Raw genomic sequence first — 25235 nt, forward strand, 5'->3', positions numbered from 1 at the left:
CACAAACACTGTATAAACACATGCATGTTCACTTAATTATTTATGCACACTTGTACACACACTCAGGGTTATAAACTACTGCATAAAGTCATAAACATTTACTGCTAAATGATTAGGGGAGGTAAACTAGAAACAAGCTTAACATGGAAATATATTCTTCCAGACTATTCAACATGTAGAAGAGTGTTACTGAAAATTTATCAAATGCATGCAAAACATAAAATTGCTGTAACAGATGCAACAAAATGTTGTCGTTCACAACAGGAAGAGTAAGCAGACTGCTACATTAATACAATGTACACATCCAACACAAGCAAAATATTGAAGCATGATTTAATGAGTGGTAGAAACCTGAGAGGAACCTTTACCACATAAATAATTTGTTGGCTAAAATGCATTTAGCTCTAATCCACTATGATACAATATTTGCATACATGAAACCGATGACAATGTGAACATATCTGAATTTTGCTTGTCAAAAATTCCCTGCACTTGAGGAGCTAATGCTGGCCAAGATTTTCACCACATGTGAAAATCCTATGTGAATACAGTCTTTTATTTGCACTCTATGGTATTACCATTGAAAGATGCGATTACAAGCACACGAATTATGTAGATATTTACTAAATACCCCAGATTCTAAGATCCAATTGCCGATCTGAAATTTTAATGTGGATTTGGCTCGCATGTTCGAGTAAACGCAGCCTAATACAGTGCCTGAACCTACATCTTGGTGTAAAAGACTTGCAGACATTCTGTGTCTGTACACTGGCATTGGGTATCGGGTGTCAGTAGGAGGGTGAGCTGGACGTGAACATTTACAAAACCAAGATGATGCTCTGAGAGCTTGCAATCTTGCTCCTTGTTCATTTAGGAGCGATTGTATGAAATAGTTTTAAATAAAAAAAACTTGTCCCCTTGATCCCCTCCTTTGCTCTAAGACACTATCTCCAGTTTTCCCTCCCAGCACGTGCAATGTCACAACGACATCTGGAGCTTACGGTTGAACAAGGTGTTGGCAACAAACTGTTCAAACACTTGAAGATCCAGCCCCTGGCGAAACGGAAAGCCCCTTGCAATCAATGAGTCGATGTAAAGTTTGGCCATGTCTCTCGCTTCCTTCAGTGCCGTGATCATGGCCTCGGGTGAAAACTCCGGTACACTCTGGACAGGAGCAAGTTTGGTGGTGAAAATTTTGCCGTCTGCTTTCCTTGCCATGCCGGATCCGGCTGACCACGTGGCGGATCTGACTGGAATACAAAATGTAGGATGGTGACAATCATTATGGTTGTATCCTTAGGAATAACAATTAAAAGGACTCTGGTCAAACGCACAGTAAGGCTGTGAGACAGAGTCAAGGTGTTTTGACCCCGTGACAGTCCATGAATAAAGTAAAGCAAACCTAGTGAAAACTGTTTTGAGGCTGGTCAGGGGTCAGCATAACTTTTTAATTAAAAAGAAACGAAAAAAATGGCAAAGAAGGAAAACTGATGGGTTTGGGGACGGGACTGTCTGTATATATTATCCGTCCACTCTCGTGTTCTCTCACACAATCAACCGGGAGCTCATACACACACTGCCTAATACTGCCGTGCAGGTGAAGTCTTGGTGATAAATATGCAACACTTACCGCCGTGGTAGCAAGCAAATAACAGCAAGGCCCCGAGCATCACGTGTTCCATTTGGCAACAAGTCATCGTCTCGCTTATCCACTTCTCTCCTGGCTGCTTTATAACGATGTTCGATACCCACAGCAGCTCCTTTGTCGCACTCCCACCTGCACATGTTCCACATATGAATTATATAGGTGCCATCCCGAGCACCAGGCTGATGTTTTTGTATTTATCAACATTTTCATGTCCACGTAACTGTCAGAACTGAACTTGAACGAGTAACATTGTGACCTAGGGTATCAAGCTCATCATCCATTTAATTCTCCGCGTGGAGAAACAAGTACAATGTCTTCTGTGTTTTTGTCAGAACGAGAAGTGTGGTCTAGAATTTGTTATTAGACAAGCGGGACAAAAATGTTTAAAGTGATTAAGTATTGTTTAGCTGATCTGGGACAGCTGGGACAAAACTACAATGGATGAAGTGCTTCTTCCTGCGGTGTAAACATTCCAACCTTTTGCAGTAATTTATTTTCAAGAAATGTAGCAAATATGTTTTGGATGTTTAAACTGCAACTTAATGACAGGATGCAGAAGCAGGATAGTAGTTAATTAACTCACCTTGCGCTCTATACTATTTCACACACGTATTTCGAGATTAGAATTTACCTGGTGTTCGTTCATGTTGAATGTAGAATCCAACTGTTGCGATTGTCATGACCTCGACATGTAGATATTACATTGTAATATTTCGTGTTCAATTTTCTTATTTCTTTACAGTTCATGCCATCCCCAGTGAAATGTATAGACACCGCCAGGCTGCTATAGAGGCTACATAGGCTCATATTAACCAGCAGCACAAAATTGTGTTACTGGACTGCTGACAGGCGATTTCCCAGTAACTACTAAACGAGGCAGATGTGTACAAAGTTTCCGGTTTAGTCGCATTCGTTGTTAGGGCTCGCCAAGACTAACAGAGGGGAACTTTCACAAGAGGCTAAGCGTTGGTCTCGGCAGACAGACAGCAGTCCACCTACACATGCCCGTGATATCAGAGCATTAAGATTCTCGGTCACTTGCTTCATTGCCGTGTTTACAGCAACATGAAACGAAAACACAATTTTTTTACATGCCAGTCATCTTCCTATACATCTACCCATTCATTCATTTGTCCATTAACGGTTCCCTCTGACCCTGTTTTTGACGTTTACTGTGTGAGGGGCAGGGTAGGGCAGTGTGGGTGGGAGAGTTTGTGGTAGGGGGGTTGTAAGAGATAAAGAAAGAAAGAGAGCGCCCTCTAGTGTGTGCACGACATATACACGGAAGGATTTTTTTTAAACTCACTTGAGCTGAACAGAGATGTGATTCATAACAGTAGACAGAAGCATTTTGAGACATGCTTTCACGGATGCAGTCAGCCTGCGATAGGAACTCATAAAATGTGGAAGGAAGATAAGAAAACAAGTCTCTTTCTCCAACTTTGAAGACGTTCGTTGCCATCTCTATTTTTTTTTTCTTTTTCAAAGGCTTCCCACTTGCTGTAGAGTGAAAGGTTTCTCTGTCACTCAATGTCCTAGTGGCACTGTGCTGAATCTGACTGCGAAAATTGCTAACCCGAAAAGAAGCCTACATGATGTTGAGTTTAGGAAATTTAATAATAATAATAATAATAATAATAATAATAATAATAATAATAATAATAATACAAAATTTGTAAAGAGCATGCTCACACTCCCAAGGTGCATGCTCTAAGCGCTTAAGAATAAGAACGAAACATGAACAGCATACGAGGGACAGGAAAACAAACAAATAACAAATGAACTATAAGAGAATAAACAACAGTACTAAACAAAGAATAAAATCAAATACAGAAAACACAAAGAGGAACCAAATAACAAGAGCAAGAGCTGAGAGTAACATGATATTGCAAAAGGAGAGAGTGTGACAAAGGACTATAGCATTATGGGAAAGGTTGTTAGGAATGTTTACGGAAGAGGTGTGTTATAAATAATAACTATAATGACCGGCTAGTTATAACACCACGATTCGATCAATCTCATGGAGCGGTAACCGTCGCCAAACAGTCACCAGCAGTGGAACCTTTTCTGGGTTCCACGGGGCCACAAGAGTAGCACTGTAGCACCCATTCAAAGGAAATTTTCGTTTTCCTGTTGTGTCCCTCGGACATGCAGGTGTCCATGGCAGAAATATTAGTAGCATGAATAATCTGAAACACAGGCCATGGGACAGGTGTGGAGCTATTTATGATCACAAGTAACGGCTGTTTGTCCATCTGAAAACATGGACAGACAAAGTGAGGGTTTGTTATGTACATAGTGCAACCAGAGAGTGTGGATAGAGGAAATTTGTTTACGATGTTCTCAGAGGACAGTGGCACTGGTCAGCTTCACAGTCGGAGCACAGACACTCAAACACTCAGGTCACCCTGCCTTGTCTTGATACCGTTAAACGTTTTCTAAACAACGCCGGTGACTGACAAGACAGGAGTTACCCCAAAGTTGATGGCGGGTTGTCTCTCGTGCCAGCTTTTTAAAACCTTTGATGGAGTTTTACACAGGAAAGACTCAATGTTTGTTTTTTAAAAAAAATCTTCCACAGACATGTTAGCTGTAGCTGCCAATCTCTGAGTGAAGTGCCGTGCTTCCTGTTGCGCCGCTCATAAATATTTAAATCAACAATTTAAAATCGGACTTCGCATGACAGCTGCGCGCACACACACACGTGAACAGCAACAGCACCACCACCACCACCGCTACAGCCACCGTCACGCGCCATCCCTCGGTAACCATGGCAGCGACGGCCGTGAACGCCTCCTTCCTCTTCTTCCTCCCATCCACCCCCACCTCCCTTCAAGCTGCGCCCAGTCGGCGCGATTTGGCGCGATTCCTGCGCGTTCCAAGCTCGCGCTGCCAGGAGACTCGCAGGAGAAACGTGTTCGCCACTTGCGGAGTGCTTCCAGTACGCGCATGCGCAGAGCCAGGGCGGGTTGGTTCAGCCTCCGCTGCCGAGTCCCTCGGACGATGCGAAGCACACGACCCTCGCTTGTTGCGCGTGCTCGCTGCATACGGAGGAGAAAGTGCGTACGTGTGTGAGCGTTGGGCTGCTTGTGGATTTCCTGTCGGTTCTGACATCTGTGGATCTTTGGGATTTCTCGGGTGCGTGTGTCCTGCGTGGATCCGGCGCCTGGCCTGACAAGGGTGTGTGTGGAGTAGCTACGCGCTGAGAAGTAAGTCGTAGTGTATCCATGCTTGGTGCTGCTTGCCACAGGAAGCTGTTTAGTCCTCGGTCCTCTCGTTTGCCTGCCGCCACTTTTACTCCATGCTTTGCTCATTGAGAAGTTTTCTGAAATACGATCCTGTTCCTTTTTTGCCCAGCTGCAGCCGTTAGTTCATGGCGATTCTGGTTTCCGCCCCTTGTGCCGTGTACCCATACCTCCATTCTCCACCCCACCCACCATCTCTCCCCCACCAACCAGCCCCTAGCGGCTATCAGCCTCTCAGTGGTTTATGTCTGTCTGCTTCTGGTTTAGGTAGTCAGTAAGGATGCTCATGGCGGGGGATTTGACAGAACTAGGGACCGGTAACTGCGAAATAATGAGTGTTCGCATGCTTCTTGTTATTGTTGTTGCTATTGATGGTGTGAATGGTTGTTTACCGTTGTGTATGTGTGATGGTTACAGTGTAACGGTCCGCCAGTATCGTATTAAATGTACCACAGAAAGCGACAGGTACCCTGTCTGTATAGTTACAGAGCGACAACAACCATTAGCTGCAATTGCAAAGTAATGTACGTGTTTGCAATTGCAAAATGTTGCAACCACTGGAGTTACAGAGGAACACCTAACTCCTTCTGAAGCACGTGACGTAACGGCTGAGATGTAGGGGGGTGGGGGTAGCAGATGGAGAGATGAGGGGGTTGGGGGGTGTAAGTGAAGTCACGCTGCTGCAAAGAGCGGCACTTGTGGAGTTGCATGATGGGATGCGCGCGCCTCCACCGCTGGCTGATTTATGGCGCAGCTGCTTGCTGCTGTCTTCATCAACTGCTCTCTCTCTCTTCCAGCCTGCTCGACCACAAACAATCGCAGTGTACACCTCCCTCCCTGGCTCACTCGGACTTTGCGACTTGTTTACTACTTAGCTTTACCATTACATGAGCTTTAATAAGAAATGGAAGAAATGGAGTCTGGGTGAATCACAACAAACACTTGTCGCCCTGATGTCCAAAGCTGTATCCAGTTCACAGCGAGAATGATAGCGGGTGACAGGGTGGAAAGGTAGAGTTTCCCACTGCTTGAGCTTTGACAAGGAGATCAATACCCGCCAGGCCGCCGTGGGAACCGTTCACCTCACCACGGCCACCATCATAGGGGACAGCGGATAATCACGTGGTAAAACTGGGACTGGACCAGTGGGTTTATATGATCTTTATTTCGTGCATGTGTGTGTGTTTTGCTATTGACGGTTCTTGCAAGGTCTGTCGGTGACCTGGCCATATTCTGTGTCATAAACTTCCGGTCAATCCTTCATTGCTGCTCACATACCTTTGAGGGAACATTTCCTGTCTCGTGGTGCTGGTGACGTACACACGTCGAACAGCTGACTGTTGTGGGTTGAGGGTTGAGGGAGGGAGACAGGCCTTGGGAAAGTGAGCACTTGCACGCATGCGCCAGGACAGAAGCCGGAAGGTATAATCACAACAGCCACTTGACCTCCGGCACAGACAGGAGCGCACCGCAGGAGAATGTGACAGTTACCAGTCTCATGCCCTCACGTGACCTGTGACGTAAGGGGAAGAGAGAAAAGTCAGATCCGTGCATATCTCGTCATCCGTACAGGTGTCGGGTGGTGGATTGTTTTGACACCATCCCAGCGGCATTGTTGGACAATCTGTAGTTCTTGTGACCCTTCTGCCCACTAAACAATTGCTAGCAGGAAGTGACCTACTCAAAGGTCACACCTTTCCCGCATGTTCCATAGATTACTTTCAATGGAGAGAAGCTTGAGCTATGTTTTACTTATGTCTACTTACGTAAATACATAATTTAGTTGAAATTTTGTAAAATAGTTTGTAATATATTTTATTATCTTTTGAGTAATATTACAGCTTTTTTAAAATTCTGATCTGTTATTGTATTTGTAGTGTCTCTTTAACTCAAACCGTTTATTACAAAATTATTGAACGATGTAGTATTTATTTATTATTATTCCAAGCATTTGTATATCAAGGTGCTAATCCTACCTTGGTTTACAACCAATGTTGAAAATACTGAGGTGTCAAGCTTGTATTCTGCTGCATAACACTTCAATAAGATGTGCTTTTGTTAACCCTGCCGACAGAGGAGTAAATGTGAAAGTTATTTATCGGTACGATTTTCCCCACATTATTTATAACAGGAAGCGAGATAATCTCGTCATCGGCATTCATCAAGGTTTCATGGTTATATTTATCAAGGAAATTATTGAAAACAAGGCTTTGTCTATCGCGGAATGTGAAGGTTGTTGATGCCCGCTTCCTATAATAAAAACTCGTCAGCCTGCCGCTGCCGGTCGTCGGGGGAGAGGGAAACCTTTCAACAATGTTCACCACTTCCGTCAATTGGACGGGGGAGAGCATGTCCTGCATGAAACAACGTCCAAGTCTTTATGTTCACCATCCAGCTCTTCCGCCAGGCATCGACCAGGCTTCTGGGTGTCGGGCGACATGGCCGAGCCAGACCATCGAGCTCTGTGTCACTTTTGTGAAAAGAATTTCCTGGTGTCCCACGAGAGTGCCTCGCGTTTCATTTAGGAGATTCGGATCAGTTTTTTTAAAGGCATGTGACATCGAATGCCTTCATTCCTTTCACTGTACCAGCAAGAAAAGTCCAGCTGTCACAGGAGTACAGACCAATGGAGCTTCTTCAATCGGTTGTTGAGCAGAACTGCGCTCCACTTCGATGATTTGAAGCAGGCCGTGATCGATGTTGAATTTTCTCATCACATCATCGGCTTCACCCATTTCCGACATTTGCATGTCTGCCAGGCTTCACAACATGGACAATATAGTCTACTTAACCCTTTGACTTCCACGCACGAAGACAAGAAAATGGAAGAGTTCTATGACCAGCTGGAAGGAGATGAAGGCAGGACTGATGGAGCACATCGTCGTACTCTGACACTAGATCCAGACACACATCAACAATGGACAGGATCGGTATGTAAATTAAGGGTAGGAAAAACCAACGACAGAGACCTAAGGCTCCTAGAGATTGCTCAGAGCCAATAACCTGGACCACAAGGAATCGAGAACGGCTATTTCACACTCTCCAGACAGCTTGGTCCCTTTACAAATCGACCTCATCCTGCTGCAAAGGCAGTTCAAATCCAGCATCAACAAGGCCAAAACAAAGCCCTATTCTGGCTTTGAATATAGACAGTGACCATAAACTTTTCTTCATGAGCTAGAAAAACACATCCTTTATCCAACCTCCCGAGTTCGCTGTGATTTGGAGAAGCTGCGAGACCCACCAGTTGCTGAAGTCCTCAAGGCCCCAGCTGCAGGTAAATTCTCTGCCCTCAACATTGTTGATTGTAATTGTAGATATCCTCGCTGAAACCTTTAAAAAGTGTTACTATCAATAGCCAAAGAAACACTAGGGACGCAGAAGAAGATACTATCCGGGCTAATGTTCTGAATCTTTGTGACCAAAGGACGGCCATGAATAATGAAAGGAAGAACATGACAGAAGCATCTACTAAGTGAACAGTAATATCAGGAAATGGATGAAGGCAGCTGAGGAGAGTAATGCAGTAACATAGACATAAGCTACCGAAATGTATATTTTTAAAATTTCCACCCAATTTTCCTTAGGCTTGATTCTTTTCCCCCTTCTCAGTTTCGGTCATGTGTAAAGAACAGATATTTTTGAAAATATACGAAAAAGACTTTATAGTTTTGAACAGGACAACAGGAAAGAAGAAAACAATGACTTGTGCATCACTCAACTGTTGTTGATGTGAAGATCTTTGTCATGTGAGGACCACAAGGACATTAATTGTAAACCAGAACAAAAGTGTTAAAAACTTGTTGTTAACAGTGCATCTGTCAAGTTGTATACCAGAACCAGCCTTGGAGCAAGTTAATCAAGAGGAGTAGAGAGAAGTAATTAGCATAATTTCAAATTTCTACTTACTGCTGTCAGTAACGGGCGCCTACACCTAAGCAGTTAAAACAATGGTTTATTTTTCAGTGTTTCTTTTCTGTTAAGTCTGTATCTATTGAAAACAAGTAAGTTGTCATTTACAAAATTTGTCTTTTTGAAGTTTTGGTTTCGTAAGTGAAGATTTTGTAATACTGCGACTCTCTTCTCTGTAACTGTCACCCCCGCCTCCTACCCCTCCTACCTATCGCACATTTTTATTTCAGCCCTTTCCAGGTCTTCGATTTAAGCAAAAACAACACACACACACACACACACACACACACACACACACACACACACACACACACACACACACACACACACACAAAAACCAAAAACCAAGAGAATGCGGATATTTTTGTCTTGTTTGGCTTGCTTGCTGCTATGTGTATATCTGCCTTGGCTTAAACATACTCAGGAAACTAAAACCATTTAATCTCCCTCTACCTAAGGTTTTCTCGATATCTCCAGGGCAGCAAATTGTTACAATCAACCGCAGAAGAATGTTTGCATCTTGTTTTCCATACATCAATTAAGTGTCATAGAGGGTGAGCAGCATAATCATAGGAAAATATAAACACCTGCACAGCTTCACCCTGGCTTGGGCTGCTTAAACATTCATCTTGCCTTTTCATTCGAATAAATTCGTATAAAGCTACAAATTCCTAAATGTGAAGTGAAATAGAGATGTTGAGGCAATGCACTTCTAGATTTTTTTTTTTATTTATTTATTTATTTATTTATTTATTTTGTTATACCTATTTTTACGTATTAATTAAAATTAGTCAGAAATGCAGGAATATTCCCCTCCCCCTACTCGAGATGAACAGGGAAAACAAACTTTCGCTAGCGCACTCTAAAAATGCAAATGTCTGTGTATTTAATTTGCGAAAAAATGAGTTTGGACTGCACTGGTCACTGATGTAGACTGTTTGATTGCTTGCAGACAAGATGATGACCACGTGTTGTGCCATCGTTGGCCTGGTCTTCCTGGTCCTGACCAACCTCGCCATCATCATCGCCTTCGCCACGCCTTACTGGATCATCGTGCAGCGGATCAACCGCGGGCTGTGGGCTTATTGTGTAGACCAGACCTGCACATGGGTGTTTCAGGAAGAAAACATTGAGCATTTACCGGGCCAGAAATCAGGTCTGCTGCTTCTGTCTCGCTCTTTTTTCCTTTTTTCTGTCTTCCTCTGTCGTTTCTTTCTTTTCGAAATCTCCCTCCTTCGGTTTTTTGTTTTGTTTGTTTTTGTGTTTTTTTTTATTTTTTTTTTGGGGGGGGGTTTGGGTTTTTTTATTTTTTATTATTTATTTATTTGTTTTGTTTACCATTATTTTGCGCTTGTCCTCGTTAGAGAGCATGCAATTCTCGGGTATCGAAAGTTTCTAACTAGAGACGAGGAAAGCGAATCAGCTGTCAGAATGAAAAAGGAAAATGGGTCCTGCAAGAGAACACGCTTTAGTTATGGCTTCAAAAAATCAAAACAGCATTTAAACATGGCAAGACAAGCCCTTTCCGAAGGCAGATGTTTTTGAAAGCCGGCACTGGCAAATTAATAACTCATTCAAGCAGCTGTAGAACAGACGAACAATTTGAGCATGATACCTGTTCCTCCAATGTTCCTCTGCTCTGTTCATCTTTGGTGTAATGTCGTCTTTGGCTTGTATCGTCTTGGGTCTAGTGTAGTCTTTACAAGGACACCAGGGATAAAGCATCTGGCACCTGAATGGTTGCCGCCTTAGATGCCATCTCTGCACAAGGGCGGTGTCAGTCTGGCGCCAATATGGCAAAACGGTGAAGACTGTTATCTCGAGAGAAAAACATACAATAGTCGGGTTGTTAGGGTGCAGATTATTTCCACACTTTCTACGCCCGCCATTACTATCATGGAGCACTCTTGGCTGCATTCAATGCACGTTTCGCCTGTGGCATGTAACTCCAATAACTGGAGGAGTGTGGACACGTGACCTGCTTGTAAACGGAGCACCCCTCGGAATCAGGAGCATTCTGTCTACTACACTAGTCTGCTGTTTTCTTTGGGCTGGATGAAACGGAATGTAGGAATTATATTTACAACACAACATCGTGTTGTCTTTGATGTGTTCATCCCGAGAAGTAGCGCTGCAATTTCCCCCTTGTCAGAAAACGGGGAACATTATGGTCTGAGCTCACCAGAAACCTTTCAGATGGTATTGCTGTTAGAAAGGGGGACTGTTGAGATACGGACTTTTGCCTCGAGTGCCTCTTAGCAGAAGAACTTTGTAGTTAAAAACTTCACTATGTAATGAGTTATCGCTGGTGAGTGTGTTTAAAGAAATCGTAAAGGCAAATTAAAACTGCTTATGATCTTGTAAAGAGTAGGATCAGTGTGAACCTCGTCTATTTTCGTGTCTGTTCATGTGGAAAAAAGCTGACTGTTTTTTATAGGATGTTGTGTTTAATAAGAGAAATTACACGGGACTCTTTCGTTTGCTTCAACAAAGTCTCGTCCTCCGGTGATGCTAACTGGATCCCAGTGGGAGCTGATGCAAGGATATGGTTGTACATTGGTCGTAGCCATCTTGATTGTTATCACTAGTTGGATAATTGGATTAGTGATCACCGATCACTTGAATTTAAATCCTAACAATGACCGACACTTCCTCTCCCTCGCTGACATCACACAGAACTCCACAGCCTTATCACCGCCCTCACTGCCTTGATTATACATACAAAGTTTTCTGAGTTCTAGCAAGCGAAAACGAAAACGGATTCAAATTTTACTGTCAAAATATACAAGAATTTAAAAAAAAAAACTGTTCAGTGTGTTACGTTAAATCACAGGAGCTAATAATAGTGGTCTCCAGGAAGTGTTTTTGCTAAACTTGTATTACTCACTCTGAACCAACCACCCACTCCCGAAAAAAAGTAACAAACAAAAACAAAGACTATCGTACAGGAAAAGGAAAATTTTACTTCTGTTGGCAATGTATTTTTAACGATAGAAATCGCTTTTTTTCACGTAATTTGAAAATAATTCCTTGTCACATTACTTTAGGTATTGTAGAAAGAGGTGATGAAATATGAAGGTTGATGGGGAGGGGAAGTATTGGAAATTTGCTGTAACTTCGGCAATTATAGAATGTAGTAGTGCGTTATGTAGCTCTGTACAATTTACAGCAAAGTCTCTTCTTGGTGGTGAAAGGCAGGAAGGCCGGATTAGAGAGAGAGATTGCCTGTCTAAAGTGTAAATATATGTTTGTGAGTGTGAAACGAAATCACGACCTCACCGGCTTAGTGACGAGAACCGAAGAAACATGGCAACATGACTGTGCAGCTATGTCATTAATCAATCATTATATAATTATAATTGTAGTTTTCATGCGCACCAAGTCACGCAGGCACATGCTCAGGCCAGAAGGTGATTGAGCAGTCAAGGGAAGTGCATATTATTAGAGCGACTGGGTCAGCTCACCCTCAGACCAAAATAATTCCTGGCTACCAGGCCGACATTGACAGACTCGTCACAGGAGAGCTGTCTTGCGGGAGACAACTCAGGTGAAGGACGAGCATTCTGCCCAGGATGTTTATGCTCGCGTTTCCAGTGTTTTGAAGGATTCCGTATCCACAGCCTCCAGGTGACGAGTTTGTGTATTGATTAAATTGCTTCGGCCACTCTAAATATTTAGACTGCAACGACTTGCAGCGTGTTTACGCGCCACAGGGAATATTTGAATTATCTGTCGAGGGCGGACGGATTTCTGTTTGTAAAGATCGTTTGTGGAGCGATAGTGTTCTGTGACCACGTGGCTGTTGTTACTGATTATGAAAGCGGTCTGTCGGAACAATGGGTGTGTCTCTGCTGTAACCGTGTGTAAAGTCAAGTGCGAAAAATCCAAAATATATGAAAGCTGTAGGTGGACAAGTGATTGTACACGGAGTTCACCACTGTTAATGTCTGTACGCATGACATGGTTCACCCGTTCCATCTCGTTCAGTCATCCACAGCTAGCCTATCTTATCATCTCTTTAAACTTATTAAAGGTCAAGAATGTGGTGGAAATTCGTGCTAGGAAAGTGACTTCCCTTCCAGCTCAGCATGTAGCCGGAAAATGCTTTGCGTTATCTCGCATTTCGCTGCCTTGGTGTCGTTGAGATGGCGAAGATCGCTCATTTGCATCATTATGCTGTTGAGATGGGAGGCAAAGGTCACATCGCACGCACACCCACAGAAAGCACTGAGGTAAAAGCCAATTGAGACAAGCCTTCACTTCGAGAGACAAGAGACAGAATGTATGGCAGGCTAGAATAAAAAAGACAGAAGTCGTTGAGGGGAGGAATATTTCCAGATACTTCTTCGCAATATCCGTGACAGATTTCAGAAATGTGGAATATTGGAGGAATGGCTGTCATGCTGAGAAAGTTGTTTTCCCTCTCTAACTGTGGTAGGATTTTCATCGTAGTTTTGAGCTGTTTGCTCTCGATGTAGGACGCTTCCTCGCCAGCAGTGGTGCCAACATCAGTCTGTCGACAACCTGTCCGAACTCAATGACCGTTAGTTCGCCAGTTGTGGGCTTGCTCAGTCTCACAAGTTCGTGTCCTCGGAAAGTCAGGACTTCTTAATATATTACCCATATCTGCTAGTTGGCAGGCATTTAGCATTGTTCAGTGCAGTATGTGTGTGTTGCCACAGAAGGTCTGCACATGCATGTCACTGCCAACCAACCCCCAGCAACCCCCAGTGTCTGCAGTAGACTTAATGCGCAAAGTCATAAGTCATAAGTAGTTTATTCAAGGGGCTATTGCCCTTTTTGAAGGGGGAGCAACAACAAAATAATACAATATTGCATACAAAGGCAACCGCAAGTGTAATTAATGAGTTCTGGAAAACTCTCCACTACCAGAGAGAGAACTGAACATGATATTTTGGTGTGTTCGTGCACAGCACCGGTAGGCGAGTTTCTGTCTGTCAGCACATCTACCTCCTGCTAATGAGTGCACGTGCATGTAAGCTGATCGTCGACGCTCGCTGATCGTTATCGTGCACAAGAAGCTCATTTTCCGCTCGACCTGCCGCAGCTCTTTGCGGTTTGTTATCGGGATTGTCTTGATCCGGGCATGACCAGGTGCCAACAGGGCCGCTGGTGCCGATAGGGGATCATGCAGGGTGCATCCGGCACTTCACTCCTCTTCCTAGTTTCTGTGTCTAGTAGGGTCTGACGAACTTCTTACTCTAACGGGCACTGTTTGCCAATGTATACAGTCTGATGTATTTCTTGGTCTGATATGTGTTTGTGGTGTGATGCTTATGTTCTACTCTAATGTATACATCCTAATATGTATTTCTTGGTCTAATATGTACTGTCTGTGGTACAATACTTATTTCAGTCCAATGTGTACAATCTAACCTGTATTTCACAATGGTATATATGTTTTGGTCTAACACTTTATACAGTCTGTAGTCTAACATATATTTCTTAGTTTAATGTATACAGTTTGTGGTCTTATACTTAGTGTCATGCCCCAGGATGTTCTCATACTTTATGGAGAGTTTGACTAAAGTTCAGCTGCATCAGATAACGGAACCCCTGCCCCCTCTAGGCTACCGGGAAACAAATCGCACCAAACAAGTGTCTGACTGTACAGCATCCACTTCACCACAACTAGTAAACTTCCAGAACAATGGCCATAATTCGAGTGTCACTTTGCTTCCAACCCGGATGCTGGGGATCATTTCCCATTGGCACCTCGTGCGTTGCATGCATCTTTCGTCCGTTCGTGCATTTGTTTGGAATTAGGTATGAAGCAGGGGTAGCCTTACCTGAGAGTTAGCTAAAGCTGACACTGTGTGGTTGAGGGACCTGGAGTTGGACATAGGAGCATATATATTGAGATATCTAGAGGTCTCCGTCTTGCTTACAGTCACAAGCTTTGACTATAGAGGGCTTGCTAGAGGTGAAGGTATTGGGCGGAGGTAAAGCAAACCCGGGGATACGGATGTACATCTGCTTCATAATTACCACCCGAGAAGAAGGTGAAATCGAGAGTTAGTATCATATTGCTTCCTCCCAATCATCTCCCTTTTCTCTTCCTTTAGCATCGCTCTCATTATTTTACCTCTGCCTCCCTCTTTCTTTTTCTTCCTCGTCTTACATATTCTCTCATCCTCCTTCATGTTCATGTCTTGTTGTGCAGCCCACTTGCTGTTCCGGGATGGAGACCATAAAGTATGGTCTAATTACTGCAACAATTAGCTCACAATTACTAGTCGTATGCTAATAAACACAGCAGGGCCTTGTCACCTGCTGAATGGTTGAACATGATTTGTGCACACAATTTGCCTAATTCTGTCAGTAATGTGTGTCTTGTCTGTCTGTCTGTCTGTCTGTCTGTCTGTCTGTCTGTCTGTCTGTCTGTCTGTCTGTCTGTCTGTCTGTCTGTCTGTCTGTCTGTCTGTCAGTCAGAGAGAAGAGAGTGTGTGTGTGAGAGAGAGTGTGTGAGTGTGATTTCTACACATCAACAGCTGGAGGTAAAATTTCTATTGCATGTAATAGTGAAGAGTTAAATGTCATTATTGCCTTATCATGGTAAGAACCACACGAATAAATGTCTACAATAAATATCTGCAGGGTCTGCTGGTCTGCCAAGACACGTGGTCATTAAATGCCAACAAACTCTGGCTTTTGCTGAGAAACAAGAAATAGTTGACTGACTCAGGGGATGCGTTTCCGTTGAAATGTCTGCATGCACGAACATTTATTGAATTTTCAGTTCAATGGTTTTGTTTATAATCAACAGAAATAATTTTAACAGTAAATCATGCATGGTCAATTCTCGTTACCGAACAATCGAATTCACTACTAGATTGGCGCAATCCATCGATAAAAAGCATATCGAATTGTTATCAATTTTTAAAATCCGTAAGGTCGGCGAAAAAAAAGTCGATGTGTTCAATATAAAGATCCGAGCCTGTTTCATGATCCTTGAAAATAAGTATGCGGAGATTTTGAATAATTGAACCAAAGAAAAGCTCACATTAAGAATGTGCGAACAGGTCTGTAAGTAGATATCAAAGAAGGATCTTGGGAGACATTAGTCCAAGAAAGCATCTCTTAGGTCAATGGAAGAAAGTAAGACTAGGAGGTGAGGCAGACAGCACATGACAACGCGACAAACGGTGCCGAAGTTCACAGAGTCAAGTGAGGGCAGAGCTTGGGTGATGTTTATTTTCAGCAAGTTGAGGCCTGTTGTGCAGGTCGGCTGCTGATGACACGAACAGATGCTTTCCCTCTTGCCAAGTGATCTCCATTTTGAAGCGGATGTACATGGTTGCTGTAAGCGGCATCACCGTGAGAGAAAACTTTTTTCTGTCGTTCCCGGCTCTGCAATATATTTAAACACGAAATATTGCAGCTCCGCACTGCTTTGCCTGCTGGTGGCAACTCAGAACTTTAATAGCGAGGTAGGGAAAAGGAGAAAGTATACAGCCTCCACACAGCATCCTTAAAACAATTTTTCAGAAACAACATGCGCCTTGCGTAACAGACACATGGACAATTAGTCAACTAACTGTAAAAGCGTTCTTGCCCAAAAACTGTCGAGATAATGAGGGAAGTGAGTGCCCTAATCTTCTCTTTGATGAGTCGTGTTCTGGCTAACACTGTCAGGCAGCAGACGGTGAACAGAAATCGCGCAATAAGCCGCCTTTCCCCACTCCTCCGATGTTAAATATTATATTTTCATGTGTATATTAATGTTTGTGGTGTATGCACATTATGAAATAATAAAAAAGCTTGTTTACGCAGCAAGGTCGGTGAAAAGCACATTTGTCAAGGCCTCCTCCACCCTACCGCCATCCCCTCTCCCTGACGAGGTTTCTAAAGCAGACGAAGAGAATTTCCTGGTATAGCTCAACCTAGACACCATGTCCATACTGCTTCTCCTACATTTTGTTGTGTGATTTGACGATTCAAAAGCTTCGCAGAAAACACATCACAGAAGGTGTTGCAATTGTTTAATTCGAATCCCTCTTCTTTAATCAATTGTCCACCCGTCAATACCTGTATTGTCTTACATGTGGTATTCTCTTTGTTGGCACAGATTGGACAGTTATCGGTCATAAAAATAGCAAAGATGACAAAGTGCTGACGAAGCCTTGGCTCAAACGGTTGCCGGTCTGGAGGTTTGGGGAGGGGCTCAGTCTGGAGTTGTCAGGTGCGCGGAGTATGGTAGGAGCTGCAGTCGGCATTGCACTGCAAGAGAACACGGCACCTACCCGCCCAAAGCTACCCCGTGTACCCCGCAGGCCGTGCTATCTGGGATCTCGGAAAGAGGGTGTTTGGATGGAGGCAGCTTGGAATACATGGGGAGGTTGGTCTGGAGTCGGCGGTGCCCTTGTTGTTCTGCCCTCTTGTGTTTCTCGTGCGGCGGGGTGTAACACGCCACGCCCATCACCGACTGCAATGCGCGTGCTGGCACCGTCTACATGGGTGTTGCCTGTTGCTGTGTTATGTGTGTGCATGGGCGCGTGATCATCTTCCAACACTATTTTTGATCAAACCATCTATTTTTTCACCTCCACTCGAGTCTTCTCATTCGTCCCTTGGGTGTAGCCATGAAGCTGGTTGTGAGAGCCTGATCACACACTCACCCCCTTCTCATCATTTCACCCACAGCAGGAATAAAACAGATTTGCGAGGATTCCCTCAGTAGTTTTTGGGCATCAATGTCTTCGTTCCTCTCATGTTTTTTTTTCCCTTCTCGCGCACCTAAGCTGATGCCAAGTAAATCTAGTCTACATCATTTTCCTTTGAACGCCCAAAACACACAGCTCCGTGAGGGGTTCTCTGTCGGGCGCACACACATACTCACAGAGAGGCAGGCACCCTGTCACGGTGACCCGGAGGTTGCATGGAAAACCAAAAATGCCATAATCAGTAGTCTTTTGTTCTTCTGCTGCCAAAGGAATCTATTCTTTGTTTCTTTGAGCCCCAAAGCTCATGGGTCCATGGAGGGCAGGCAGACAGCCAGTGACCGAGAGATTGTCTGGAAAACCCTCATGACACCCTCCAAGACAGAGTACCCTTCTGTTGTTCTGTCTTGGAGGAGTCTTGGAGGAGATTGTATGCTCTCGGACTACAGACGACAATGCTATCAATTTCTTGTGTGTCTGTGGTCGCCTGTTTCAGGTCAACGAGTACAGAGTCTTGTGATCATGTCCTCGATGACGCGGTCAATAATGATGATCTCAGTCATCTACATCTGCGCATGCGCCGCTAAAGGTTTCTATTGAGTTCCGGTAGTCGGACCAGTGAAGTGTGCACGTGAAGTGTCACACAATACTTCCCGAACTGGCAGAATAACTTTTTGTTCTCTCTTTTCCCCTGATCCCCTAACCCAACTTCTCAAGCTCCACCGGAAAGCTGAGTCATTTGGTGGCCCACAGTGGTCGAAGTTCAAACCGGTAATAGAAGTGGGCACTAGAGGGTGTGGTGCGCTACGGAGTCTCATGGTGAAGCCATTTTAAAAAAAAATTTCAAGGGGGAAAAACTATACAATCTAATTAACTGTACTAATTACTTTCCAAGTAGGACTCTGGGATACTTGAAACTGTTAAAAATTGTTTTATGTTGGTCTAACTGGCTTGCCTGCCATGATACAATTCCCCTCTCCTCAGCCTGTTCCTGCTTTGCACAACACCTCTCTGGGGGTCAGGGATGCAATTAAAAAGATTGAAGCAAAAAGGGTTGCAATTAAAAGGTTAAAGCAACACGTATATTCTCAGTTTGTGTGTGAGAGCAAAAGTTCAGGTTCAGGATCTTTGTGTTCTAATGCTGTAAAACACAACCCTTTGACCTTAGCCCCTTTACTTGGTGTGAATGTTATCACTGTCTGTTACAGCATGGTGGTTGGCGACACAGGCCATGATGTGCTTCGGCCTGGGGCTGGCCCTCTTCGCCCTCCTAGTGGCCACTGTCGCACTGTGCTGTGAGTGTAAGCGCTGCAACTCCAACCATGCCGTGGCTGGCCTCCTGCTACTGGCATGTGAGTGCAACTTTGTACTCCTGTTTTATAATTTAGTCTCTGGTGAAGTGTATTGTGGTCCTTTCACGTGTGTTGCAATCATAACATTATGTATCATAGTCCTTCATGCTGTTTATTGTTGTTCCTTGCATGTATTGCAATCATGCGTATTATAGCCCCTCAAGTACATATATCTTCTACAGAGATCTGCCCAGTAATTAAAAAAAAAATCTCTGCGGTTGACAGTAATACTACTTTAAATGTATTGCTGCCATTTATATCAAGAATAATGTTGGTTCTAACAGTAACAGCTCTTTTCTTGCAGTCCTGGTGATAGGAGTTGCAGTTGTGGTGTTTGGCATCAGCGCTAAAGATGAACTCAGCGTGGACCTAGAGTCGCAGCAACGATATTCCTGGTCCTTTTGGCTGGCAGCGGCTTCTTCTGGCTTGTCGCTCATTTCTGCCATCATTTATGTCTGTGAGGGCAGAGCCCAGTATTAGCAGCATATTTACTGCTAGGTGGGAGGGTTCATGGTGTGTTGACACATCAGTAAGCCTCCCGCCTTCCTTCAACTTTACACATTTTTATTCCTTGGAATCTGTCTCAATATCTGCTGCTATATATTTCTCACCTGAGGGAGAGGGGACTGTACAAGCGATGCTAAGGTGCTACGCAACTGTACTAAGTGCAGGTCTGCTCAAATTATTTTATAATTGTATTAAAAAGAAACTGCTGAAATATTTTATGGCAGCACATGACTATCAAAATCTGACAAAGGAAAACACAGGAAATTGCAGAGCACGTTTATTGTGCAATGATGCTAACAATAAGTCATGCAGAGCTTTCTGTCTTCCACCTCCAAATATGTCTTCCATGGATCAGAGGATTTCCTGCAGTGAAGCCATGGAGTCACAACTACAACCACTAAACTTCTGGATTCATGCACAGCAGAAACTGTCAGAAGGAACAAGTCTAAAATATCAGGAATTGGCTGTAGATAGTTCCTGGAATGGTAGTCACACAAACACACACACACACTTGCATGGGTTCAGTTGGTGCTAAAGCAGGAGTCGCACACTACAAAGTCATTGTAAAAACACATCAGGGCTGCACAAGAATTTCTGGGTCCCTTCCATCCATAAAAGCTCCTGTAAAATTACAAAATCAAAAATCTGATTTATAAGTTAATGGGCACTTTCTTGATTGGGAAAGATGAAAATGTGCATGCACCTCATGGTAGGTAAGTACCAAAAGATCTTGATTTAATGTTATGCACATCTTATGCCATACAGACATATATATATATACACACAGAGTGTGCACTCATGCAAGTGTACAAAATGTCTACACTTGAACAAATGCCTTATCATAAATAACATTAAGGCACTCCACACCATGCTGTCACTGGCATCACAACTTATTTGGTGCCAGAATCACAAAATCAATGTCAGGGACTGTACATATCACATCACATCCTGGTCACAGATGACACCTTTAAATAGCACCTCTAAATCACCACCCTGCCTTTTGAAAAGTGGCATTTTAGCAAGGCATACTGGCACTGACACAGATGCTCCTGCATGTCTAAGTCATAATACTGACAACAACTTAACAGCTGGTTTCAACTGCAGCGTTTCAGGAGAGCTGTGCGCGCAGACACAAGTAGCTTGAATGCCTCTTCACTTCCTGGAGCAACATTTTTGTCAGGGTGAAGGAGCACAGCCATTCGGCGGTAGGCCTTGTTAACATCGTCTCTGTACAACACCAGTGCAGATAGTTAAAGATTTTAAAAATGTGGTATGTAAAATGTGTGCAGATAAAACTGACAATGAATTTTCAACTGTGCTTTAGAGAGATGAAGTGAAGAAAAGAATGGCCCTCATGGCAGCACTTAGCAATCACTACGTACTGGGACAAATGGAGTCTCCTAGAACAGGGAGGAAGATTTTTTTTTAAAGTCAAACCTGCTTTCGTTTGGTGCCTAATTCTGCTTTTTTGTGCTCACATTCACTCTGCACACACTAACAGTATCCAAGTCATATGACTACAGTGAAAAGCAGCAGAAAGTTGGAGACTGGAAAAGGAAACATGACTTACTACATCACTGTATATTCTTAACCCAAAAGTATATTCTGTACATTCTTAAGCCAGAAATCCATTTTAAGCAAAATTTAACAATGTGAGACTGGTGGGAAGGAGTCATGGTGTAGTTCTCAGAATCCCTCCATATTAAAAAAAAACCAATCCCATGGAAAAGTTTTGCCTGTTGCTGTTTGTGCCCTAGGAATGCTTGTCTTACATTGATCCATCCTGCAACTCATGGCACTACTGTATGCCACTGTGAAACTTGATCTGTTGTGCAACCTGAATCACTATTCTATATTACACTGACACTTGACACTCACTTGGAAGCACCTGGTGCAACTCCAAGGCGCTCATAATCTGTCTTGGAATTCTTCAGACGCTGGATAATGTCAATCTGCTCTTTGGTGTAGCCAAGTTGTGTCTGAAATGGTTGCTTCTTGCCACCATTCTCCACAGTTGTCACAACACCATCAAACAGTGCCTGTTGATTAAACATGTTAATGGCTGAGTAAACTTTTATTTCGAACAATTCAGGTTAAATGATACTTTTTCTCCAACTGTAAAATAACAAGGATAAGAGCAATAGTGTACATACAACCACAGTCAGCCTTCTGCTTTAATGACCTGAAGTCTTCATAAACAAAAAGGATACAAGAATATGCTAATGAATTTATGACAGTGGGGTAATTTTTAAAAGAAAATGAAATCAGCAAAAGAATGCAACTGATGATATCTCCCAGCTGCTGCATTAAAATAAAAACCTTCAAACCATTAGAGCTGAAACGACTTACAATAAAATTAACATTCTTATTTAGATTGCATTCCTCTCTCGTATTTGTCATCTTTAAATCCCAATGGAGATTTCAATTAACCAATGTGCTAGCTTAATCTACTCTAATAGCACCAACGCACGAAGGAATCTTTTCTGCTACTGTGTTACATTTGTGTGCTTATACCTAAATGGCATAGCACAATTAACAGAAGAAATCAAAGGGCATCTATTACTATGTTGTGCTCTTGCAGAATTTGTCTATTATTTTCTAATAATGAGTTATGGTTCTGTATAAATCACTGACTTTGGCAATAAATATTTGATTTAATACATCCTGGATATTGTGGTCAACTTTGTTGACATTTTTTTTTTCACTGCACCTTTGTCAGTTTTCTTCATGTCCATGCTCAGCAGCATAGTGCAATGTCAAACCGACCAAAGCATCGTATTCCAGATAGAGAAAGTAAGACTCTAAGCTAGCGAGATATTTTTTAAAGTGACAGCCTAAAAAGTTAAACAAAAATCAGGAAAAAAATTGAAGCTACGGATTTCTAGAAATCAAACATAGATGCTACATGGGTCAAAGCTACAAGCTTTGGTACTACACCTGAAACATGTCGTTCACACCCTCACCAGTCTGAGCAGACATCTCAAAGTAGTGAAAACCATGAGAGTCAGCCCAGAGTCTGGCCTCAACCTCATCAACCACCCTGGGTCGGCAGTCTATCTATACACAGACAAATGTTCTTGACTGTCACCATATAGTGCCAAGAGATTTGAAAATTACACCCACTTAAAACATAAACACAAGTAATATATATTTATATATAATGACCTTATAGGCCAATTAATAATTATAGACCAATATCAATAAAACTAATTTTGCAAATTTCAAATCTTCCTAACATATTACTTTTAAGGATCAAAGCTGCTGACAAAATCATTAGAATACCCTTTGTAAAATTCTATATATTTGACAACCTAAAATAGTTTCAGAGTAATCCTTTCAAACAAGTGTCACAAGATACCTTGTTTGCACAAACGCAAACTACAATGTTGTCACACTCTGTCTTGTCACCAAACTCTGCATTCATCTCCTGCACCCATGAGTCCAGTGACTCAAAACTAATCCGGTCACACACATCAAACACCAGGACTGCTCCCTGAGAATCACGGTAAAATTCATTGCGGACCTGCAACATGCATAGGCATAAAAATCTGAACTTTTAATTCATGCTTCTGTACCTTTTGCATTTTGTAAATAATGCATGGGCACAACACTTTATTCACATTATTTTTACAAACATAAGTGTGCACAGTGTGACACTTACCTCTTCAAAAAGCTCTAAAGATCTAGCAATAAAAGATGACATTCCTATAAAAAGAGAGAGATAATGGACAAAGAAAAACTAGAACAAAATACTTAACCAAAAATAGTATGATTGTTGAACTGTATAGACAACAGTTTATAGTGTTTGTTTTTTTAATTTTGGCTACTGGCAGGTGATGAGAGCTGACTTAAGCAGAAGTATTAATTCAGAGAAAGGAACAAGAACAAGGACCTTATTACACATAAAGGTATCAAGAAATCAACATTACACATAGATATCACTATAATGAATAAATCAGTCAGGTGCTTTTTGAATTTAAACAAAATCTTCAATATAATATTTCAATGCCTAAAAAAACCCAGTAAAATTACAATCCAGCAAACATCTTATAATTAATATTTTTGCATGCAAAAAAGTTTTTTTTTTAACATTTGGCTAGTATATAAAACACTGGATCATCTCTGTCAGGCTTTTTCATTTTTTTACCTCATAGAAAATAGGATGGCCTGCCATATCAAAGATATTGACTTTGATTTCTCGACCAGAAACCACCACTCTGAAAGCAATGTTAAGAAAATAAGAAATTTTAAGAAATATAACAGTGTCTTAGCAAGTGTATGTGCAAGGAATATATGTATGTGCACTACCTGCCCCCCCCCCCATCCCCTTCAAGGAAAAAACACAACACTTTTTCATCTCCATAACCATATGGGACCAAATAGAATCACAGCAAATTTCTAAAATTAACATTTTCAAGATTTACTATCCAAGTCAGTGCACATAATCACAAGCTATAGACACAAAGTTGTGTTAAATCCTTGTATTAATAAAAAAAAGGCAAGTAGTTTAAATGCAAATATTCAGCTGGCTTACATGCATACAGAAAAGACATGTACAGATGGTGCTGAAGAGAATGTCAAATGCAAATCAAATCAGAAATGAGGCATGCAAGAAGAATAACAAAGTATACAATGAAAAATCATTCATTGGTGATTACAGTCATTCTTTTTTTAATTGTTGTCTAGTTTCTGAGAGTATCTGTATCTTTCCTTTCATAAAACATCAAAAACAGATGCAACAACGTGTCCATTTTAAATAACTCTTTATATAAATTCTTGCATTCTAATAAGTATGTAATCAAGGCTTTCCAGTATTACAACACTTACTTGGTAACACCATAATCAATGCCAATGGTTGATAGGTATTTGCTCACAAATCTCTTCTCACAGTATCTTTTGATGATACAGCTCTGCAACAATGTTCTTATCAGCTAATAAACATAAATTATATATTATTTATAATTCCACTTTTAACGTAAAAAATAATTCAAGTGCAAAAACACTGTATTTCTGTAATGATCTAAATACAACGCCTGCAACAATAACAACGTTGAGACGTTGTGATTCAGACCACATCATGCACTTTAAAATAATGAATAGGTGATGCTGTACGGTTGGCATACCTTCCCACCTCTGCGTTGCCCATGCTTATGATCTTGATTCGTATAGGTCTTTTCTTCTGGGTCTTTTTGTCCATGTCGATACTGTCAGTAATCAGAAGGACAGCTTTATTATTTCTTCTGTATCAACCACATATATCTTCCTCCTTTGACAAAATGCCGTACCCCTTCACTTTCTCTCTTGATTTAGATTTACTCGTCTTCGCACTTACCAAACTCACGAGTTACATACTTCAGAACCAGCTCGTTGCCAGTTTTGCAGGTCCAGTTACTTGTGCAAAGTGTACATATAAGTGTATGTCATGACTCAAGAATAATGAGGAACAACACATAATTGTGTTTCTAATAATCGGCAGTTGTCGAGGCACGCACATAAAGCCCGCAGTTAATGAAATCTTAAAAGTTGATTGGCCGAAAATTTTAAAAACCTCCTCAAAGAAGAGCATTTCGTCGTCTGCACTTACCACAGACAAGCAAGCGAGCGCAATCTACTTAAAATCATGCTTGTTGACTCAGCATTATTACCTACGCGTAATGAATACAATATAACCCTATCGTCGCAGATAGAATGATAGAAATGATGGTGGTTTTAGAAGCGTATTGTGAAAATCGTGTGGCGTTACATCTGCTTGGTCCGGTCAAAGATGAGTACTAGTACAGCGTGCGTCAATAGGAAATCTCCGCGGTGACAGCGAAGCTTGCACTACCATGTGGAATCGATCATAGAAATTTGAGTGAAGTGTCGAAATGGTGGAGCCTGTTATTGTCCT

The 25235-nt window shown here is 42.2% G+C and overlaps 3 protein-coding genes across 4 annotated transcripts; 1 reads left to right on the forward strand and 2 right to left on the reverse strand.

Annotated features, from left to right (window-relative positions):
- Window positions 1-21: 21 nt before the first annotated feature.
- Window positions 22-1790, reverse strand: LOC112562663. Its single transcript, XM_025236054.1, has 2 exons — window positions 1631-1790; window positions 22-1250 (listed from the first exon to the last, which is right to left on the reverse strand). The coding sequence occupies exons 1-2, from the start codon at window positions 1695-1697 to the stop codon at window positions 979-981; spliced, it is 339 nt and encodes a 112-aa protein (XP_025091839.1). The 5' UTR covers window positions 1698-1790; the 3' UTR covers window positions 22-978.
- A 2789-nt stretch (window positions 1791-4579) lies between these two features.
- On the forward strand, window positions 4580-20414 carry LOC112562055 (voltage-dependent calcium channel gamma-like subunit). Its single transcript, XM_025235035.1, has 4 exons — window positions 4580-4857; window positions 9758-9961; window positions 18695-18838; window positions 19143-20414. Exons 2-4 carry the CDS (start codon window positions 9763-9765, stop codon window positions 19316-19318), a joined length of 519 nt encoding a protein of 172 aa, XP_025090820.1. The 5' UTR covers window positions 4580-4857; window positions 9758-9762; the 3' UTR covers window positions 19319-20414.
- On the reverse strand, window positions 20403-24856 carry LOC112562054 (dnaJ homolog subfamily C member 27-like). 2 transcript variants are annotated; one of them, XM_025235033.1, is made up of 7 exons: window positions 24470-24856; window positions 24173-24257; window positions 23493-23562; window positions 22704-22868; window positions 22283-22402; window positions 21224-21384; window positions 20403-20572 (listed from the first exon to the last, which is right to left on the reverse strand). In XM_025235033.1, exons 1-7 carry the CDS (start codon window positions 24540-24542, stop codon window positions 20440-20442), a joined length of 807 nt encoding a protein of 268 aa, XP_025090818.1. In that variant the 5' UTR covers window positions 24543-24856; the 3' UTR covers window positions 20403-20439. The 2 variants fall into 2 exon arrangements, with proteins under 2 accessions (XP_025090818.1, XP_025090819.1); XM_025235034.1 differs by lacking the exon at window positions 22283-22402.
- Window positions 24857-25235: the final 379 nt, after the last annotated feature.

This window comes from Pomacea canaliculata, linkage group LG4, assembly GCF_003073045.1.
Source record: "Pomacea canaliculata isolate SZHN2017 linkage group LG4, ASM307304v1, whole genome shotgun sequence".
Lineage (NCBI taxonomy): Eukaryota > Metazoa > Mollusca > Gastropoda > Architaenioglossa > Ampullariidae > Pomacea > Pomacea canaliculata.

Coding starts and splice junctions, on each gene's coding strand:
- LOC112562663 (XM_025236054.1), bottom strand. CDS start 1,697: ATGACTTGTTGCCAAATGGAACACGTGATGCTCGGGGCCTTGCTGTTA. Junction 1,251..1,630: donor ATTTGCTTGCTACCACGGCG/GTAAGTGTTGCA, acceptor TTTGTATTCCAG/TCAGATCCGCCACGTGGTCA.
- LOC112562055 (XM_025235035.1), top strand. CDS start 9,763: ATGATGACCACGTGTTGTGCCATCGTTGGCCTGGTCTTCCTGGTCCTG. Junction 9,962..18,694: donor TTTACCGGGCCAGAAATCAG/GTCTGCTGCTTC, acceptor TGTCTGTTACAG/CATGGTGGTTGGCGACACAG. Junction 18,839..19,142: donor TGGCCTCCTGCTACTGGCAT/GTGAGTGCAACT, acceptor CTTTTCTTGCAG/TCCTGGTGATAGGAGTTGCA.
- LOC112562054 (XM_025235033.1), bottom strand. CDS start 24,542: ATGGACAAAAAGACCCAGAAGAAAAGACCTATACGAATCAAGATCATA. Junction 24,258..24,469: donor GGGCAACGCAGAGGTGGGAA/GGTATGCCAACC, acceptor GAACATTGTTGC/AGAGCTGTATCATCAAAAGA. Junction 22,869..23,492: donor GCCATCCTATTTTCTATGAG/GTAAAAAAATGA, acceptor TGCATGTTGCAG/GTCCGCAATGAATTTTACCG.